A 22,386-nucleotide genomic window follows, 5' to 3' on the forward strand; every position below is an offset into this window, starting at 1 on the left:
TCTGATTCCGTACTAATTTCTTAGGTGCTATATATAGACTATAACATAGGCCACTTGTCCTAAGATGGAAATCATTAAAGAAATACACATGAAGTATCCACAGGCCATCTTAAAAATGTGCCTATTTTAAAGAGCACTTGAAGGGAAAAGAGCATATGGAGCAATTTTGTAATAGAAACAGTTGGTGCTGGATTCAGGGAAATACTGCTAATAGCCACTGCACACATGTTGGGAAGGAATGTCTTTTTTTTTTCTCCAGGATAAATCCCTCAGTACTAACACTACAGTGTAAAAGCAACATGTCCACAAAATATTGTTCGGTTAAAATAGTCCCCCCTCAACACTTTGTAGAATAAAAATAAATGTTTTCTCATAAACCTAAATCTACTAGAAGCTTCTTAAAGCAAATGTGAATTTCTAGTGGTAGACACTTTTTTCCTGACACAGTTTGGGAAGAAATGTCTTAGTTTGAAAGTCAGTAGAGCAATAGAGCAATAATTTAAAACTGCATCACATATTTTTGAAATTTTTGCTTTAAATTAGGAAAATATACTAAAGAAATAAAAATAAGGCTTTCTTCCTCACTGGAATTAGGTTTCGTAGCATGGTGAGGATATTTAGAGTATATATCTTAGGAATCGAATGGCATAAGAATGGGAGAAGAAGGGCAGCCTGGGTGGCTCAACGGTTTAGCACTGCCTTCAGCTCAGGGTGTGGTCCTGGAGACCCAGGGATCGGAGTCCCACATCAGGCTCCCTGCATGGAGCCTACTTCTCCCTCTGCCTGTGTCTCTGCCTCTGTGTGTGTGTGTGTGTGTGTGTGTCTCATGAATAAATAAATTAAATCTTTAAAAAGAAAGAAAGGGAAAATAACTTTCAGCATCTTACCAATATGCTAGTAACTTTAGGTAGTAATGTCATAAGGTTGTATAATACTTAAACATTTGGTCATGCTTCACATTTAGGATTCTGTTTTAAATTCCAAGGAAACCTGAAAGTGTTAGAGTTGGTCTAAAGGTGGCAGCTGGGATCCCTGGGTGGCACAGCGGTTTAGCGCCTGCCTTTGGCCCAGGGCGCGATCCTGGAGACCCGGGATCGAGTCCCATGTCGGGCTCCTGGTGCATGGAGCCTGCTTCTCCCTCTGCCTGTGTCTCTGCCTCTCTCTCTCTCTCTCTGTGACTATCATAAATAAATAAAAATTAAAAAAAAAATAAAGGTGGCAGCTGTAACTGGCGTGGTCAGAGCAGGAATTGGCACCCAAGAAAGAGCAAGGGAAAAATCAAGGTTTGGCATAAACGTGGAGGTTCATGGAGATGAAAATCAGCCCAGGACTACGGTGTTTTAAATTATGGCTGTAAGGTCAGAATGGGCCCGCAGGTCTCCAAAGACCAACATGTGCCTGGGTTGGAACTCAAGTCAGTAGCCAGTGTAGTAATCCTGAGTCCATCCCCAGGATGGCAGCTTGTTTATGGTTAACAGTGAGCTGAAGCCACTTAGGTGGGTGTGGGGAAATTGGCGATGTGTTCACTAGCGGGGGGTCCTACAACAAGTGGCTTGCAGGCAGGGTCCCCATTGTAGTTGGAGAACCTCAGAGCCCTAGTTAATTATTCTTTCCTCTAGGCCACCATGTAGTACAAAGAACAAAATACTCTGTTAATTTTTTTTTCATTTAAAAATAGTATTGAAATGTTTCATACCCAGCAGTATGGGAAATGAGTTGTTTCATGGATAAAGTTCACCTGGTAAGTGTTGGAACTTTATTTTTACGATATTGGATGGAAGTACTCTCAGTTATGTTGCCGTGGGCCTCACTTTATTAAAAGGACTGCACTGTACATCATTCTGCGTCCTTCTGGTGAGCCAGAGACCTATGGATATGTGTCCTTGTCCACCTGTACGCTGCATGGCCCTCGATTACTGCTGGTTACATGAGGAGAAAAAAAAAAGAAAATGGATTTTGTTCAAGGAACACTTTTATCTATATTTGTAAGTTACTAGAATGTGGTTGGTGGTAGTGCGAGGCCTTTGCCTGGCCTGTGACAGTCATAGGCCTCATCCCTCAGAGGGGATTTTCACTCCTCTTCTCAGCTATGCTCCTTCTCTTTGAACTAACAGAAGCCTTGACTGGAAAAATGGGGGAATTGGTGCACTTTTGTAACTTTGACCCCTCAAGAATAATGGTCATGTCTTTAGCTCCCTAGGGAATAATTATAGGAAAGATTTTCAGGTAATATTTTGCTGTATTTGCAAGACTCTCTAATGATGGTCCAATAATCATTTTTCCCCCTGATGTGGTTATAAGAACTCTTTCTTACCACCCTCCCTGGCCATTGCCTCTAGAGATCACTTGCTGGCGGGGAATAACCTGCCCTCTTTCTCCTTTCTCTCCTTCACCATATGGGTTGCCATGTTGTTGCTAATGACCTGGATGAGGGCATCTTCTCCTTAAGTGGTGAGCTCCTTCTCTCCATCCCTGCCCCAGAGAAGCCAGACCAGGGTCACAAACTCTGGTGTTTATAGAGGCCAGGCCGCTGACCTACTAAGTGAAGCCATTCAGGTAGAACAGTGGGGAAGCTCTAGAAACCAGAGAGCGAGGGACGCCCGGGTGGCTCAGCAGTTGAGTGCCTGCCTGCCTTTGGCCCAGGGTATGATCCTGGAGACCCAGGATCGAGTCCCACATCAGGCTCCCTGCATGGAGCCTGCTTCTCTCTCTGCCTCTCTCTCTCTCTCTCTCTCTCTCTCATGAATAAATAAATAAAATCTTTTTTTTTTTTTTAAGAAAGAAACAAGAGAGCACTTGAGAGTGAGGCCTCTATTTCATGTTCCAGCCATTTGTTACCAGATGGAGTGTGGGCACGGAGTTGTCAGGATTTGTGATTTTTCAAGAAGAATTCTTTAAAAACCACTGAGTTTTATGTGATATTTCCTGATTTTAAAAACTTTGTGTGGGCTGCAAATTGTTGTAGCCTTCCAATATTTAATCCTGCCCTCATCCAGACCGTGGCTGGTGGTGGGGGACAGGGCCAAAGGCCCAGATGGCTGCTCCCACGGCAGACCCCTTCACGATGGTCCGGGAGAGATCAGAAGTTTTGCTGTTTGTGTGGCTGGAGCAGAAAGGGTGTGTGTTGAGGGGGAGCGGAGGCAGAGCTAAGGCAGTGTCAAAGATTGTAGTATTGATCTTCGAAGTTGCAATTTGGAATGTTTTCCCATGGAAGTAATGCACAAATGGAGCATAGGTTCAACGTTATCGTAGCTATCATTCCATCACCTAACTTCCTTCATTAAATAGGTTTTAAAGCGATGACTTTGATATTTAATAGCTATTTTTAACATTTTGATTTTGGGGAAGAAGTGTTTCTAAGTTCTAAAGATCTACACTAAAAATAATCTTTTAGGTATCTTTTTGAATGTTGTTTATGTATGTTTGATACTCTATCTAGCAAGGTGTATCATATAGGATTTTTAAAAAATTATCAACAGTAATGAAGAATGAAATATGAGGCTCCCCCCTCCCAATCTGCTTTCTAACTTTCTCCCATTCCATTTTGAGATTTAAATGCCTCAAATACTCTAACGGAATTGTATTATTATTCTTGGATTGAACAGTCGTTGTCTCTTTGAGGGTTTTCAGGTCATTAAGGAATTCTGTAGGAGCACAGTGAAGAGAGTGTTTTCAGAAAGGCTCATTAAAAAAGGAGAGGCTGACCTGGAAAGCCACTAATGTTAAATGCTATAAATTGGTATAAAAGGTAAAATAGAATCAGCATATCACACTCCTTAGTTTCCAGGAATTAAATTGGGATTATGTTTGGTCCTTGATAAAAGACTAGCAAGACATGGTATCCACTTGTTTTCTCATATGAAAAATCCTTAACTCTTTCCTAACAGGTGGGAACTTAGTTTTTGGCTAAAGCAAAAAGCTAAAGCATCTATTGGTACATATCTGCACTGTAACAGTGGAGTTTCCAATAGGAAATTGCTCTGCAATTAATATGAATGTGGACATATCATATAGCCTTCCTAAGCCCCAGTTAACTTACCTGTGAAATGGGTGTAAACAGGCTGGATTTGAGTATTACATGAGACAATATGTAGATCGGTATCACGGTATCTAGCACACAGATAACCTTTAATATATAGTTGTTATTATTGGTTATTGATATTGCTATCATTTGTTTGGATTAGAGCCTTCTAGGCCATTGTGGAACTCAAACTTTTGTTTTTAATTTTTTGTCTTACATCTTCTGTTACATTGCTGATATTTTTATTGATGCTAATAGTTCACATAGCATAAAATTCACCCAATTAAAGTATACAGTTCAGTAGTAAACTCATAGAGGTGTGCAAACATCACCATAATCTAAATTGAAAACATTTTCATCACCCCCAAAAGAAACCTCATTCCTCTTAGCACTCACCATTCCTCATACTCCCTCAGCTCCCTACAGCCCTAGGCATCTTTTGAGTATCTTTTCATGAGCTTATTGTCCATTTGTGTATCTTCTTTGGAGAAATGTCTATTCAAATTCTTTTACCATCTTGTAATTGGGTTGCCTCTTGTTATTTGGTTGTGAGAGTTCTTCAGATATACTGGATACAGTCCCTTGTCAGATAAATGATTTACAAACATTTTCAAGCTATCTGTGGGTTGCATCGATAGTACTTTTATTAACTGATCCATCTGGACTTATGTCTCTATATTTAATACTTCCATACCCTCTTAACTGATTTGCAAAACTCTCTTTCCAGCCTCTATTTCTCTACCTTGCTCTTCAGTCTGTCCACGAGCCTCTCCAGGTCCCCGAGGAATACCTGAAACCCTATGACTTTATCCACGATAAGAACAGGCGTTACTATGCAGGAATGGTGTCTCTCATGGATGAAGCAGTGGGAAATGTCACGGCAGCCTTAAAAAGCCACGGGCTCTGGAACAACACGGTGTTCGTCTTCTCCACGGGTAAGTCTGTCGATAGGAAAATCATCTCTTGGCAAAGCCTAGGACGTGGTATTCGATAAATGGAATGAAGACAAATTGGAGCGTTTAGCAGCTCCTTATTAAAATAAATGTTAACTGTGCGAGTGGAGACAAGATAATAATGGATAGAAAAATGTGTCTAAGGAAAAGCATTATGGGCCTTCCCCCTCTTCCTTCAGATAGCAACATACTCTGGCAGGAAGCTCTCCCCACCTGAGTAAGTGTGAGCAGACATCACTGCTATGCAGGGCCGTGGGCATCACTGGAGTGGCCTGTTCCTGGTGGTCTGCGGCCCAGGTACCCTCTGTGACTAGGACTTCCGCTGCCTAGAGGGTTCCATCTCAGTGTAGAGGCAGATCATGGCATTAAGAAGACAGATGAGAAATGGAGCCATTTAAATCTAGGCTAGAGTCACCACATATCGATTTTTTTGTATTCAGATTGTTTTCTGACAATAAAATTCATACGTATCGATTAGAGAAAAAGACAGAAAAGGAGGAGGAAAAAAAAGTGTTTGAAAATAGTTTTCATTATGGCAGTGCCCTTCTGATTCTGCATCTGGTATACCACAATTTTTTTTCCCTCTCATTAGACAGAGTTTTCTAAGATTTCCCTATGATGTGCTATGGGCGTAGGTCTTGGTTTACTCCTTATGCAGAGTATTCAGAGAGCACTTTGTATCTAAAAATGAAGATGATTTTTTTAATGGGAAGTTTTCTTGTATTATTTATTTCAGAATTGTTTGACCCTCCATCCTACCTTTCTCCTCTTCTCTCTTTACGAAACTTCTCTTACTTGGATAGTGGATCATCCTCTAATTTCCTTAGTTTTTTTTCTCTCCTATTTACTTTTCTTCTGCTATTTGGGAAATTTCCTTGTCATTATTTTGTAACCTTTTCTATTAAATTCAGTGCAACTACTATATTTTTTAATTATCAAGAACTCTTATTTTCTGATAATTCCTTTTTTATAAAGTTCTGTTTTTACTTTATATGTAATGATTTCTTTCTCCAAAGCCTGTCCTCTTAGCTATTAATTTTATGTTGGTATGAGTATGTTTGTAGATATGTATATACGCCTGTGTATACTTGTATGTGTATATGTATATGCGAACCCATACATATATTTTTAAGTTTACTTGTACTTCCAACATTGCCTCTCTTCCTTCTAAGGTCATTTTTGTCTTCTTTGGCCTGTCTTTCATGAAAAAGACTTTCTCAAATCCCTGGTGATTCTTGGCTAAAACCTAAAAATTTGATTGCAAACTTCAAGGGTGAGGACAGGACTTCTGGTGAATTTTACTGTCAAGTGACTACGTGAGGCATGTGCCATGACATGTCGTGGAATTAATTTGGGTATTCTACTGATAATTGGTTTGTTTTTTTAAGAGTAGTTTTGTTTTTGCTTTTAATTAGGCATTGTTATTGAATCTAGCATTTAATGAGCATTTACTCTGTGTAGGACAGAGTTCACAGTGCTTCACATGACTTAGCTCAGTTCATTCTCATAATAATTATCTGGGGACAACTATTATCCCATTGTGCAGTTGTAAGAACTGAAGCACAAAGAGGCTGAGTATTCTGCGCAAGGCCACACAGCTGGGCAGAGCCAGGCAGCAACCTTTCTGATTCCACTGCAGCTTCCTGAGATGATGCCAATGATGACCTGGATGTTCTTATTGGACCTCATCGCATAGCGGCCCTTTCCCCGTAGTTGGCTGCCATATTGATCTCCTGGGGAGCCTAGGCACGGCCCAGAGAGGCATTCATCCTGAGCAGTCAGTGTCGTTCAGTTACTTTAGTACTGTGCAAATACTCCAATTTTCTAAGTATGCCCTCATGCTAAGTGGATTGAATGTAAGATAACATGTATCCTCCCCGTCAACTCCCCAAACTCACCGTCTTCCAAAAAAAATGTTGATTTCTTATACTTGAGTCCTTACGAGATCTCTCATATTCTGAGAGTCTTCTCAATTTACTTGATTTTGAACAGCCTGGTAAAGCACTTTAATCAGGTCTGGAATTGAATGCTTATAGAGGTCGCTAGAAAGAATCAATAAAAAAAGAGACCAAGACATTTAATACTGAGTTAGTAATTATTCCTGGGAAATGACCTCACAGTTGCAAGAATTGAAAGTTATAAGTTTATAAAGCAAGCCTTTGTGGTAGAGATCAGAATTATGCAATTTGAGGATAAATGATTTCCTGAAATGAAAATATATGTGGATCAGTGTATCATGTGTAGACTGAAAAGTGCTCAGACAAAAGTGAAGATGGTACCTCTGGAAAACTGTTATATAGCTCAACGTGGCTCCTGTAACGATGGTTATTGCTTATCAAGTATGTATGGGAAGAGGTGGAATAACATTTTTTCTGGATATGTGAGAGTTGGGAAAAGGCAATATTCTAAGATCTTTTATTATATGATTTCAAATGCGTTTGCATAACCGTATTTTAAATAGTTGACTGTTTCATAAACATCCCTAATGTATTATTTATTCAAGTATTCAAGTTGTCAAAAATAATTTTGGAAGCTTTGCATTGAGATAATGGGGATTACCTTATAATAAGGCTGCTTTATATTCTTGCACTATGATATATTAATGGGTACATTAATCTGGGACTGTCTTTCCTTTGCGGGCTAAATCCAATTTGATCATGTGTACATATTTTTATTATACTGCTGAGTTCAGTTAGCTAGGGTTCTATTTAGGATTTTTACGTCAATTCAGAAGTGAAAGTGGGGTTGGTGGCTTCTTTTCTCCCTGTCAGGTCTGTTATCTTGGTTATGTTCACTTCATAAAATAGTTTGGATGAATTTCCTTCTTTTATGCTCTGGAACAGTTTACAGATTTCTTGAAAGATCTCTCTGGTTGAGCTGGTCCCTGGAACCTTTTTTGGAGGATTTTTTTTTTAAATCTCCATAGTTTAGATCTTTTTCTGAGTTATATCTAGGTGTAGGTCTTTAAAATATTTAAAATTAATTTTGCCTGAAATATATGGGCCCTTTGATCTGTATGCTAAGATTAGTTTTCACTCTGGAAGTTTTCCTTGTACATATTTTAGCTTATTGCTTTAGTTCTGCTCTATTTATTTCTCAAAAATAGCTTTAATTAATAGGTTGAATCACTGATTCAGATTTTCTCTCATTATTTTCAGTTTTCTGTCCTTTTTCTCAGTCTTTTGAATCCCTCTGCATTACCAGTTAGACATTTTTGCAACTTGGCTTCTGTTCTTTAGGATCTCTGATATCGATTATTATTGATTGTATTTTTAGTTTCTTGTAATCCTTCCTTTGCCTCAATCAGTTCCTTTTTCTTCTAAGCTTGTTAGTATTAATAATAATAATAATAAACAACAATAATAATCATGACTACTGTTTATTAAGCATTTACTGCATGCTCAGGCCTTATACTAGAGCCTTCTCTATATTTTCTCATTATTGGGCAAGTTGTTAGCATTAAAGCTCAAAGTGACCTTGTGAAATAGGTTTCTTTATCCTCATTTCATAAGTGAAGAAACCAGAACTTAAAGAGGGTAAGTGAGTTGCTCAAGGCTGCTCTTAGGTCTACAAATGTCCATCTAGAATTCACATGTGGTAGTTAGAAAGTGGCCTTTGGGTGGTGATTAGGGTATGAGGGTAGAGCCCTCGTGAATGAGATTCATGCTTTAATAAAAGTCACCACAGATAGATCCTTCCATGTAAAGACACAGCAAGAGGATACCAGCTGTGAACCAGCAGAAAGGCCCTCACCAGAAGGTGACTATAAGGGTGTCTTGGTCTTGGTCTTTCCTGCTTCCAGAACTGAGAGAGAAATTTCTGTTGTTTATAAGCCCCCCAGTCGGTGGTATTTTGTTATAGCAGCCCGAATGGACTGACAAATGGAAGAGCCAGAGTTTAACTGCAGATCTACTTGAGGTCAGTACCTATTAGCCATAATCAACTGGGCCTTTGCATCTCATCTTTTCCTTTTAAGCTCATCCCATTGCCCCTTATCTCTGCTTTTGGCTTTCTACATTTCTGTTCATAGAACCTATGTTTCTCCTGAATCTTTCTGAATAGACCTTTGCTAAAATCTTCCTTTTCACTATAAATCATTATTAGCCACATATTTTTCCTCTGAGTATAAGCATTGATGAATCTGTCCACATAGAGTACATGGCCATCTCTTGGCCTCTGATCACTGTTCTGGTTAATTCCTTCTCATATCTGTAGTTTGAGGTCAGGTTAAGGTGCGCAGCTTCCTCAGTTCTCAGTGGCCTTAGGCATTGAGGGCTCTACACTCCAGTGAATCTGATTGATGTATTTGACATTTTCTTTTCTTTTGGCTAGCTGGATCTTGGACACGCTGAAAGAATTCCAGGATGCAAGGCTACCAGGCTCTTCCAATCTCCATACCTTCAAGGCTTATACTTCAGGGGCATTTCCCAGGATACAGTGTGCCCCACTGTCAGACCCTTTTCTTTTCCTACTCATTATTTTCTGGGAGATGTGATCTCTAACTGCATATAGAAAGAGGAGAAGGTAATCATTCTCTGGTCATGTCAGAAATTAGCACTGTCCCCTCCCAGGCTGCCTTCCTGCCTCTTTTCAGGTAGGAGGGGTGGCTCTGTGTCATGAGGCAATGGGGTTTTGCTAGCCCTTGTTTCTTTAGCTCAGCATCTTTGGCCTTACTGCTGATGGAAATTTCTCCAAGATTCTCTTGGGTGTTACAGGTTGTCATTCAGTCCTGGTTTCTCACATTGTGATGAGTTTTCATCTTATTCTAACGCATCACAGCACAATATTATTCATTGTATTTTGTGTCTGTGTTATTTTAGCAGGATATCGTTGAAGAGAAGCAGCACTAGTGGTTGTTAGGAAGATACCCTTTTAACCAGGGCCCCTGTCACCATGCTGATCGTTATAGTTGCCAGACTCCAGGAATCTTTGCTGAAGTCTGACCTTGAGTAAAATGAGCTAAAATCAGAGTCAGCTCTGGAGCAACTAGATCATGAATTAAAACTAGGAGAGCTGACTCTAAAACCTTGAAGAGAAAACAGTAATTGATCTCAGCATCTTTATGCAGCTATTATGTATTTATATTAACTCATCAGAATAACCAGTTTCGCTTACCTATAGAAGAGAGTTTGACTATAAAGAGAAATCTTATTGAGGTTCTTCCTCTGGAGACTTTTTCTGTGTTCACTGACAGTTTCATTGCCTGAAGTAGAATTTAATAATGTTCTATAATAATGTGACTAAAATCTAAGGAAACAGGGCTTAAATCTGGCTGGTTATAGAGCAGTGATTCATTTCTTCCAGTTTTCTCATTTGACTTCGCCCAGCACTGCCCTACTTTGTAGGCATAAAAATACTGGGTACATCTAAATGTGTTGGATCCATTAGTATAAGAAACCTTAAAATAAACTAAATTCATTTAGTGAAAGGGAGAGGTGAAGGCATATGTTTTTTAGGGTTAGATGTTTGGGAAAGCGGACTGTACTTGATCTTAGCCAAAAGGCCAAGAAGCAGTGGGGAAAGCTGACGTTGTGTGTTTTTTTTTTAAATCTCCTTTTATAATCTGAGGGCGATCCATGAGGCTTCTCATTCTCTATCATCATTATCTGAGAACTTGAGGTGGTTATTCTGAGTTTGCCACCTGGGGACCACCTGCAGCAGTGGGGAGTTTGTTAAAAATGCAATCTCTGAGGACATGCCTGCATGATGTTGTGAATAAACTAAAATGTTGCTGAAATGGACACTATTTTTCTTATCTAAACATTTTTAATGTTTCATAGGACTTAGCATATTTTATTTTATTTTATTTACAAGGCCCATTCATTTTTTTAATCTTCTGTTATCTAACCTTCCTTATATCCATTCTATTTTTTTAAGTTTTTATTTAAATTCTGGTTAGTTAACATACCGTGTAACATTTGTTTCAGGTGTACAGTATAGTGATTCAACAATTCCATACATCACCTGGTGCTCATCACCACAAATGCACTCCTGCATCTCCATCACCTATTTCACCCATCCTCCCACTTGCCTCCCCTCTGCTAACCATTAGTTTGTTCTCTATAGTTAAGGTTCTGTTTCTTGGTTTCTCTCTTTTCTCTCTTTTTCTCTGTTTGCTCGTTTGTTTTGTTAGATTCCACATATGAATGAAGTCATATGGTACTTGTCTTTCTTTGACTGACTTATTTTGGTTAGCATTATATACCTTCTAGCTCCATCCATGTTGTTGCAAATGGAAAAATTTCATTCTTTTATATGGCTGAGTAATATTTCATAATACATTTGTGTGTATATATATTTTTCCATATATATGTATACATACATATACATATATCCCACATCATCTTTATCTGTTTATCAACATCAATCAATGGGGCATTTGGGCTGTTTCCATAATTTGGCTATTGTAGATAATGCTGTTATGAAAATTGGGTGCATGTATCCCTTTGAGTTAGTATTTTTGTATTTTGTGGGTAAATACCTAGCAGTGCAATTGCTGGATCATGGGGTTGTTCTATTTTTAACTTTTTGAGGAACCTCCATACTGTTTTGTAGAGTGGCTGCATCAGTTTGCATTACCCCCAAAAGTGCCATAGGATTCCTCTCTCTCTCCATCTTCATCAACACCTGTTGTTTCTTGTGTTGTTTTTAGCTATTCTGACAGGTGTGAGGTAACTTCTCATTATAGTTTTTTTTTTTTTAAGATTTAATTTATTTATTCATGAGAGAGAGAGAGGCAGGCAGAGACACAGGTAGGGGGAGAAGTAGGCTCCATGCAGGGATCCCGACGTGGGACTCGTTCCTGGGTCTCCAGGATCAGGCCCTGGGCTGAAGGGCAGTGCTAAACTGCTGAGCCACCCGGGCTGCCCTCTCATTATAGTTTTGACTTCCATTTCCCAGATAAGTGATGTTGAGCATCTTTTCATGTGTCTGTTGTCCATCTGTGTATCTTTGGAGAAATGTCTGTTCATGTCTTCTGCCCATTTTTAATTTTAATTGCTCATTTTGAGGGTGTTGAGTTTTATTTCTTTTTATTTTTTTATGGGGGGTGTTGAGTTTTATAAGATTTTATATATTGTGAATACTAACCCTTTATCAGATACATAATTTGCAAATATCTTCTTCCATTCTGTAGATTGCCTTTTAGTTTTTTTATTGTTTCCCTTGCTATGCAGAAGCTTTTTATTTTGATGTAGTCCCAATAGTTTACTTTTGCTTTTGTTTCTGTTGCTTTAGGAGCTGTGTCTAGAAAGAAGTTGCTATGGTCGATGTCAAAGAAGTTACTGACTGTGTTCTCTTCTAGGATTTTTATGTTTCAGATCTCACATTTAGGTCTTTAATCCATTTTGAATTTATTTTTGTGTATGTTGTAAGAAGGTGGTCCAGTTTCATTCTTTTACATATTGCTGTCCAGTTTTCCCAACACCATTTGTTGAAGAGATCATCTTCCTGTTGGATATTTATTCCTGCTTTTTTGAAGATTAACCATATAACGGTAGTTTCATTTCTGGGTTTTCTATTCTGTTCTGTTGATCTATGTATTTTTGTGCCAGGATCATACTGTTTTGTTCACTACAGCTTTGTAACATAACTTGAAATCAAGAATTGTGATGCTTCCACTTTGTTTTTCTTTTTCGTGAATTGGACACTTTAAAATGGTTCTTTTTATGTTATGTGAATTTTACATCAATTTTTAAAATGCAACTTCTTAGATTCTAGTATAGACTTACTGAATCAGAAATCCTGGGGTCTGGGCCTAGGAAGCCTTCTTTTTAAAAATAATCTAGGTAGGGATCCCTGGGTGGCGCAGCGGTTTAGCACCGGCCTTTGGCCCAGGGCCCGATCCTGGAGACCCAGGATCGAGTCCCACGTCGGGCTCCTGGTGCATGGAGCCTGCTTCTCCCTCTGCCTGTGTCTCTGCCTCTCTCTCTCACTGTGTGCCTATCATAAATAAATAATAAAAAAAAATAATAATCTAGGTAAAAAAAAATCTAGGTGATTCTTTTGTGTGCAAAAATTTGAAAACCTCTGACCCAAGGTAATTTATTCACACCTAGGGAATTCACCTAACAAAGAACGTATATGTATTTATTGTATACATAGTAATTATTTAAGTAGCTTGTATGTATAATACATATACTCACAGGAGTACAATACATATATATATACATATATAATTGGTACTTGGATAATGTGGGGATTAGGGGCACTGACTGACCTCTCAGCAGCTGAAAATCCACATAGAACTTTTGACTCTGCAAAAACTTAACTAATGATAGCTTATTGTTGACCAGAAGCATTACCATAAATAGTTGATTAACAGATACTTTGTATGTTATTTGTATTGTATACTATATTCTTGCAACAAAGTAAGCTAGAGAAAAACAAATATTATTATTATTTAAAAAAAAACAAATATTATTAAGAAAAACATAAGGGGGCAAAGTACATACATAGTACTGAATCATATTTACTGGAACAATCTGCATATAAGTGGACCCAGAAGTTCAAAATTGTTGTTCAAGGATCAACTGTTCATATATTTATACATAGAAACCAGAAACCAAATGGGTTTGAAGTTTAACCTTTTCTAGGTGCTTTCATTTCAGGTAAATGTGCTCATTTCTAGAAACAGACTCTTGAAAAAAAGCTAATAAGAAAATTTTAAATTATTTTCTCTATTTACAATGTGTGATTATTTATGGTAACAAATATTGCTCATCCCATTACAAACATAATATTTTGCTATTTGTATAGAAAGATGACCCTTGAAATCCTTCTCTGATAGAATATGATGAAAGTTTAAGTCCCAGCTTTCCTGCCAGTTGGTTTTGTGGACTGTAGCCTCGGTTTCATGATCTGTCGAGTGCAGATTGGGTGACAGTTCCTTTATTCACTCAGTTTCTCACTGTAGACAGAAAGACAAGCAGGACATAGTTCTAGCCCTTGGAAAACTCACAGCCTAGTGAGGCAGACAATCAAATGTATTATTAAGATGCTGCAAAAGTATGTTTGGGTGCAGCCCAGAGTATTGCGTGCCTACCAGAACACAGGGGTCTGGGAGGCTTTCTGAGATGTAAAGATTGAGAATGAGTTTGCCAGATAAACGTTGTGCAGATGAACATGAACAAGGACAGGGAGGAGACAGCAGTTGTGTAGGAGGCTCAGCGGGGCTGGAGCCCAGTGCAGGGGGGGAGATGGCCAGAGATGAGGCCGGAGAGCGAGGCAGGGGAGCCTGTGTACGCACAGGAATCTCGAAGGTACAATGAAAGCTGTAGGGAAGCATTGATAGGTTTTAAGCAGGATCAGATTTTCATTTTAGGATTGGTGTGGAGCATGGCTGGAGGCAGGCAGACTTTTTAGGAGGCGAGGCTATGTCAGTGAAGGGGGTAGGAGGGAAGGCAGGGGGGATATTTATGGCCATGAAAGGGTAGATTGAAGAAATCTGCAGGAGAGCTTGGACTGGTTATCTCAGAGTTCTTGTTACTGGGAGAGTTCATTGTTCTGTCATTCTGTGTTTAAATCCCTTTTTTCGATGCTGGCGACAGCCTCTGATGGAGGCATCCCTTCTGCTGGCCAGAGTGTCCATATGGCCCGCATAGCAGTGGATCCAGAGTCCACTTGAGACTGGGCTGGGGCTCTGCAGTACTATTTAGAAATGTATAGGAAATGGTTTTGATTGTCACTGTGACTTGAGGGTGATGTCATTTGAAGAACGGGTCCCTGCAGTGCTCAGGCCAGCCCTGTGTAATGGAGAAGCCCCCTGACACAGACCTTAGCAGCATCACCATCCAGGAACACCGACTAGATCCTGGTCGACAGCACATTTCTACTTGAACAGTGATTATTACACAGCCTGCGCTTTTAATGTTTGTTATCTGAGCTTTCACAAAACTCTTTGTAATTTAGTATCTTAAACAGAACAATAAAGAATCTTAACTAATTCTAACTCTTATGCCTTAAGAATTGATACTGGCAAGTGGAGAACTCCTTCACAGTTTAAATGTACTTATGCAATTGGCAGACGTGTAAATATTATAGAAATTCGGTGCCAGGAACAGAGAAGTCTGACTGCTGGCAAACCCAATCTCACTAGGTTCTTCAAACACTTAAATGCATTTCTGACAAAGCTAAGGAAAACCTGTTAAGGGAGTAAGTCATACAGGGTGTCCACAGTGTCTTTCTTTTTGCAATTATCCCTTTATTGAACGCCATCTACCGTAGAAGGAAATAAGAACACATAGTTCAAAACTGTGAGACTAGAATGACCTTCCCCCCAGCCAGAAGTCATTAATCCATTTTACCTCTTTAGATTTCATATGTTAATGTCCATGCCAAAAGCATGTTGGATCATCTTAAAATATTATTATTAATAGTTGTAATCACATAGATTTGTTCATTATGATATTGAGAAAAAAGGATAACCAATACATTTTAAAGGCCCCCAGAACAATCTTGTGTTTGTATTATTCTCTGTGACAAACCGTTGAATCCATTAGCTCAGAGTCTAAGGCAAAGATGCTTTTCATTCTCTAAATTTATCAAATAGATCTTCAAAGTTTTATTATATGGTTTTTTTGCTATAATATTGCATTATTGACATTTTGAATTTTTTATCATGAGAAACATGAGGTAATCTTTACTTTCAGACTGCTCTGAGAAGTGGCCTTTCCCTGAGTTTCTGAGTAATGGACGATACATACTGAACTGAGCATGTTTATTGACAAAATTCAAGAAGCTTTCCAATTGGTTTGGGTTTACTTCCTGTTTTTCACTCCATTTTACTTATCTGTTTTTTAAAGATTTTATTTATCCATGAGAGACACACAGAGAGAGGCAGAGGGAGAAGCAGGCTCCATGCAGGGAGCCTGATGCAGGACTCGGTTCCAGAACCCCAGGATCATGCCCTGAATAGAAGGCAGATGCTCAAATGCTGAGCCACCCAGGCATCCCCAAATCCTGCCTCCTGTTAGTCCTCTGCATCAGGTGTTTTTGTTTTGTTTTGTCAAGAGCACCAGTGACCTCAAGCTTGCCAAAGCCAGTAGTTGCTTCTCTGTTCTCATCTTACTCGATGTCTGGGCAGCATTTAATCTACTGGACCACCCCCTTCTTCATTAACACTCCCCTTCTTGGCTTCTCACACTGAGTATTGCTCCCACCTTCTTGGCTGCTTTCTTTGGGTGTTAGGTGCTGAGTCCCCACTCACAGCTGAACCTTTCAATCATGCAGTGTCCAGGATCCCCATGAGTCATCTTCTCTTCCTTTCCAGTCCCTGGGCTTTCAGTATGAACGATATCCAGAACTCTCCAAATTTCTCTCTCTAACCTGGACCTTTCTTTCCCTTGGGTTAGAGAGAGACTTGTCTATTCAACAGCTTACTTAACATCTTCGCTTGGATCTTGACTCCCTTTTTCTTTCTTTCTTCTTCTTTTTTGTTTTTATAAGTCTTTTAATTTTTTGGATGTTGTGCTGCCAGAATTTTTCTTTCCTTGCTTGACTTCCTTACACTAATGAATTAATCATAGGTTGGCTATTTACCAGATGTCTATTAGGCATAAGGGTCCTTCTAAGGGGCCACAGAGAAATAAAAATATAGAACATACCCCTTGACACCAAGGATTTCATAATTTAGCACAGGGATCCCAAAGTTTGCTCCATAAAAATAAGGCTGTATGATCAATTAGGTTAGGAAGTAGCTATTTACTTTGTCCCTTTCTTGGAGACTGCCACTAAACACAACATATCAAAGGCTCTGAGAAATTCTGGAGTAAAGAGACCTGCTTAACTTGGCTTAATGAAGCATTTTTTAAATAAAGATTTTATTTATTTATTCATGAGAGACACAGAGAGGCAGAGACATAGGCAGAGGGAGAAGCAGGCTCCATGCACCGGGAGCCCGACGTGGGATTCGATCCCGGGTCTCCAGGATCGCGCCCTGGGCCAAAGGCAGGCGCCAAACCACTGCACCACCCAGGGATCCCCTCTTCATGCTTTCTTAATCGGAAAATATCTCGGAGATTATTGGCACCACAGGTCTCTCTCTTTCCGGCAGTGTTCACCCTGAACCAGCTGTAATCTCTGGCCTCCTGTCTGTTTTTCTTTCACAGTATGGGCCACATCTCATCACCCTTTTCGAAGATGGCTATTCCAAGTCCAGTGATTTTTTTTTTTCTTTTATCATTTCCATCCCAGAGTACTTTCTTACTTTCGTGGATTTTTTAAAAATAAAATAAGGATTGTCTCAAAAATTTGAACACATTAAAAATGACATCCATGGCTGTGGAGACTACCAAAAAAAAATTAAAAGCTGCATCTCTGTCCTCAAAACAGCTTGTGATCTGGTGACATGTTCTGACACCGACACACAGTTGACAAACTAGTCAAAAGTGTAAAAGAAGTAGGGGTGAAGGGAGAAGGGAGTGCTGTGTTTGAGAATGTCAGCTTTATGGAGCCACTTTCTTTTCTTTTATATATTCATTTTTTAAGATTCTATTTATTTATTTACTTGAAAGAGAGAGAATGGGGGAGGAGCAGAGGGAGACAGACTCTGTGCTGTACAGAACCCGAGGAGGGACTCGATTTCATGACCCTGAGATCATAACCAAGCCAAAACCAAAAGTCAGATGCCCAACCGACTGCGCCACTCAGGCACCCCTGGAATCATTTTAAAATCCCATTTTGGTACCACATTTGGTGTTAGGAGGTGCTTCTCAGATGCACAGGTAATGGAGCAGGCTGCATGCTGGGACCTGTTGACAGTCTGATCTCCAGGAGCACAGAGTCCACATCTGTGAATCCCTGAAGGAGTGGCATGATTAGTGTCTGTGGCAGGTTGAGATCATCAGGGTGTCATCAGGTGAGGTCGCTTGACCAGGAGAGATCATTTGTCTTCTTCATGACAAGAATAAGTAAATTAGTAAGCACGGTGACTCTCTTTTATTTGAGTCAATACACTGGTCCTGAGGAGACCAGAAGCTAGGTTAGGTAAGTCTCCCTTAAAGAGCACCTAGTGGGGCGGCCCGGGTGGCTCAGTGGTTTAGCACTGCCTTCGGCCCAGGGCGTGATCCTGGAGACCTGGGATCGAGTCCCACGTCGGGCTCCCTGCATGGAGCCTGCTTCTCCCTCTGCCTGTGTCTCTGCCTCTCTCTCTCTCTCTCTCTCTCTCTCTCTCTCTGTCTCTCAAAAATAAATAAATAAAATCTTTAAAAAAGAAAAGAGAGCGCCTAGTATGGTGGGAGTGGTCTTTATTTCAAATTCCCCGGGGATTGGGAATGAGGAGAGAGCAGGCAAAGGTGTGGTTTAGAAAAGTCCTCTCCCACATCTCCTAGAAAGACTTGTGTTTATTCCATGACCTCCAGGCTTAAAATTGTTTAGTGTGGGAGAGATACTGTGGTAACAATGTGAGTGGTCAGGAGGAGGACAAAAAGTATGCTGAGTCGTTAGTCCAACTCAGTGTCTAGCAGAGAACTCAGGAAATGCTTGCAGGTGGAGACATGCATTCTAGATATAACAACACAGGCCGTCATTCGAGGTCATGTGGGTGGGATAGAAAGAAGTTTGGAGGAGAGGTCATTTTAGATGGTGATCGTCAGGGGTGGCTTCGTAGGAGAGATGTGATAGAAATTAAACTGTGCTCGAATGATTGGAAAGTTATCGATAGGTGAATGGAAAACGTGGAGAGGACATTTTGGGCATGGAGAGAGGCCTGAGCAGATGCGCAGGAAGAAGGACGCAAAGGTGTGTTCTGGGCTTGTGACTAGGCCAGTCTAAGCTTAGCTTTGGTGTTCAAAGCCATACACAAAACCACAGTATAAACAGAATGCATCTTCTTAAATGTTAATTTTGCTTCCATATATAGAAGAAAACATATGTAACTTAACTGGCGAATAATTTAAAATTAAACAAGGGCAAATTTTGGAAGAGAGTACAATTTTATGGATCTCATAAAGTTCAAAATCTCAGGTTTCTACTTTTTCCTTTTGATCTGTTGATGGAAGAATTAAACATTTTTTAAAGAATCAACTCCATTCATCCACCAAAACGTGCCCACTAATTCTTACCTAGAACTTGAGGCAGGAGCCGTGGTTCCTTGCAAGTGCCTGTGGGAGGTGGGGCCAGAGCCCCACATGTGGCCCCTGGCTGAGGATTCTGCTTAGCTGTTGAGAACTCCAGTTGGAGGCCCAGGCTCTCGGACACCGCACGTCCTGGACTGCAGATCTTGAGGGCCGTTAGCGTAGGGCCCCTACGGAATGTGCCTCTGTCCCACACAACAGACATGAAGTAGGCCTGTGCTCTGGTCGGGATGTGGAGTCTGCGCTCTTGCTAAGAATGCAGGGAGGTTTGGCCACCTTCGTCTCTTAGGATAATCCATGGAATGAAGGGTCTTCAGAGGCACTTCCTGAGTCTTCAGTTCTTTTCTTTCTCACCTGCTGGTCCTCAGCTTTCCTGCATTCCTGCGTCTGCTTCTCCAGCCTGTCTGGCTCCCTGCGCTCCGCAGGCCCATGCCCCCATGCTAGCTAGTCCTTTGTCTTCAGTATGTTTGAGTTGTGAATCATTAGATAGATTAGATCATAGATTCTGTTTTTCTTAGGCAAAGGCCACCCACTCCCTTTCAAAGCTGTCTCCGGCTTTGAGAAAAGACCACATGCAGTCTCTCCAAGCTGGAGTAACATCAGAGGCCAACAAGAGCTGGAATTGTTGGTGGCTGAAAGAGCCTCTAGACCTGCGTTTACCATTTCTGTTTTAATTTCCATATATCCTGGCATATGTCACATTGATTTTGTCATAAGGTTTTCTTTGTTTTTTTATTTTTTATTTTTTTATTTTTTGGTTTTCTTTGTTTTTATATGAAACTCTGCCCAGGGTTATAGACTGCGTTCTTGTATCATGGCCATCTACTCACAATTTAAAGGAATTAAGAAAAGCCACGAGGAACTTTTATCCAGTGCTAAATAGTGCACTGGCTTTTGTTATTCAGGGAAGAAAAGGACTTAGATCTGTGCTGTCCACTAGGTGACCACTAGACACAGGTGGCTAGCATGCATTATGAAATGTGGCTAATTTGAATTGAGATGTGCTATAAGCATAAAATACTGAATCTCAAAGACCTGGTATGAAAAGATTGTAAAATAATGCATTTTTTATATTGGTGACATGTTGGAATGATAATATTTGTGATATATTGAGTAGAATGAGATATTTATGAAAATTAAATTTATCTGTTAATTTTTGAAATGTGGCTGCTAGAGAATTTTTACATTACATGTGTGGCTCAGATCATATCTCTATTGTAATTATAATAATTCCTACATCTTGGGAGTACTCCAAGGGTTGTTTATTGAAGATCTTTTCTCTTAGTGATCAGGCTAAAATGGAAGAACACAAAGTGGACTGTAAGGCTCTACAAAGCAGGAGCTGGGTCATTTTGCCAAGGAAGTTCATAGCTGTGAAGGAAATTCCAAAAACTGTTTTGAGCATTCACAGCATCACTGAAAGAGGATATTGCCTCCCAGTGACTCCACTGAGAGATATAATTTGGTTGCATAATCTGGGGTTGGAATGTTGAAAGAAAGAAAGAAAAAGAAAGAAAGAGAGAGAGAGAAAGAAAGAGAGAGAGAGAAAGAAGAAAGAAAGAAAGAAAGAAAGAAAGAAAGAAAGAAAGAAAGAAAGAAAGAAAGAAAGAAAGAAAGAAAAAAGAAGGTGGTCTCATTACTTGAATTCTCTTCCTCCTGTGGGTTAAGCATGCAGAAGGGCACAGGGCAAAAACAGGGATGATCGCCTATTGTTATTTTAGAAATGCAGAATGCAACATGATCCAGGCAGAGGGGGGTAAAGAAAGCCTTTCGACTTTAAGGAAAACCCAAAATATTTTTGTTTGCTATGACATGATAGCGCTTACTCCTTGGTGTCAGTAGAAATACAGTTACAACATACAACAAATAGGATTACGGGGATCTTGGATCCAGCATATTAGTATATGTCCACAACATATAAATATTTTCTTGGAAATTTTCATCATTAGTATTTATATAGACTTGAAGATACTCTCAAGGCTATTTCTGGCAGTCTTTTTCTTTTTTAAGATTATAAAATCTATTTTGAATAAGTTCACCATTAATAAATATTTCTCCATAAAATAGAAGTAATCTTTTCCCAAAAAGAAGCCTTTAAACAAAGAGATTTTATTATATATATTTTTAGAGCAGTTTAAGGTTTCTAGCAAAATTGAGAAGGTACAGAGATTTCCCGTATGCTCCTTGCCCCTACCCTCACATGGCCTTCCCCATTACCGACCCCCCTGCCAGAGTGCTGTTGCTTTTTAAGATCTTTAAAATTTTTTCCTTTGTTGTAGAGCTGCACTGTCTTCTAATTCTCTGGGGTAGATTGGAAATAATCAGCTTTTTTGCAAATAGAGACATAATCACAGAGGGGTCACTTGCTGAAAAAGCACAAGTGACCAGTGACTGAAATGGTTTGAAAATTTAGATCTTTTCCTTTCCATTCCAGCTACAGGATTCATAGTCTCACACTCACACAGCTCTGTGAGTTCAAGAATGTCCTTTGTTCATAGTGGAACGTGCTGTTCTGAAAAATGAGGAGGGGTGTCTCATTTTTTAGGTGTACTTCTTTTTTACTAAATTCTACACTGTGCTTTGTTTAATAATACAGAAATGTTTAGAGAGTTAAGAGAGGTAGAGAAGAATTGAATTCTCGAACTTAATATTCTCTTCCTCCCAGTAGTGATAGAGAGGACTTAAGCATTGTCACCAGCTTCTTAGAGGCCAAGTTGCTGGGCAGCCTTCATTCTCACTTCTCACTGCTTTGTCAGCTCATAATCTTAAGGAATTCATTCAGTCTTATTGCTGTGTATGACTGAAAAGCAATGGCGTTTATTTTCTCCACAGGAACTTACTTTTTCCTTGGATGTCTGTCCTTTTGCCGATAATACTTTCTCACGTCTTAAAACACTCATTGATTCTGGACCTTCAGCAAGATCAATTGTTACACTGAATGTAGAAACTGTGTTCTTGTGGATTATGTACAGTCTGTGTAACCCTCAACCAAGGATCCTGTTGGGAATTGTACATGAGAAGGAAATGATGGGTCATGGTAGTGAGATGCTCCAAGTCTGAGGGTTCAGAAAGAAGCAGACATAAACAGCCTTTTCTCCCAAAGACCCCCAGCCAGTTGCTACTGTTGGCTTCCTTAAGAAGTCAGAACTTGAACACATTAATGTGATGTCGAACCTTGAAGGAATGTTTACAAGTTCAGTAATAATGATGAGTGGATCTTTCTCCCTCCCATGTGTGTAAACAATATGTGAAGAGTAAGAAGTAAGAAACAGGGACGCCTGGGTGGCTCAGTGGTTTAGTGCCTGCCTTGTCCCAGGGCATGATCCTGGGGTCTAGGGAT

At 39.8% G+C, this 22,386-nt stretch overlaps 1 protein-coding gene across 1 annotated transcript in view; it reads left to right on the top strand.

Annotated features, from left to right (window-relative positions):
• ARSB (arylsulfatase B) overlaps positions 1-22,386 on the top strand; it is a 166,366-nt gene that overhangs the window by 24,538 nt on the left and 119,442 nt on the right. The window contains 1 exon segment of the mRNA NM_001048133.1: positions 4,749-4,956. Coding sequence (NP_001041598.1) covers positions 4,749-4,956 — 208 coding nt within the window.

Source organism: Canis lupus, chromosome 3 (assembly GCF_011100685.1).
Source record: "Canis lupus familiaris isolate Mischka breed German Shepherd chromosome 3, alternate assembly UU_Cfam_GSD_1.0, whole genome shotgun sequence".
In the NCBI taxonomy this organism is placed as follows: Eukaryota; Metazoa; Chordata; class Mammalia; order Carnivora; family Canidae; genus Canis; species Canis lupus.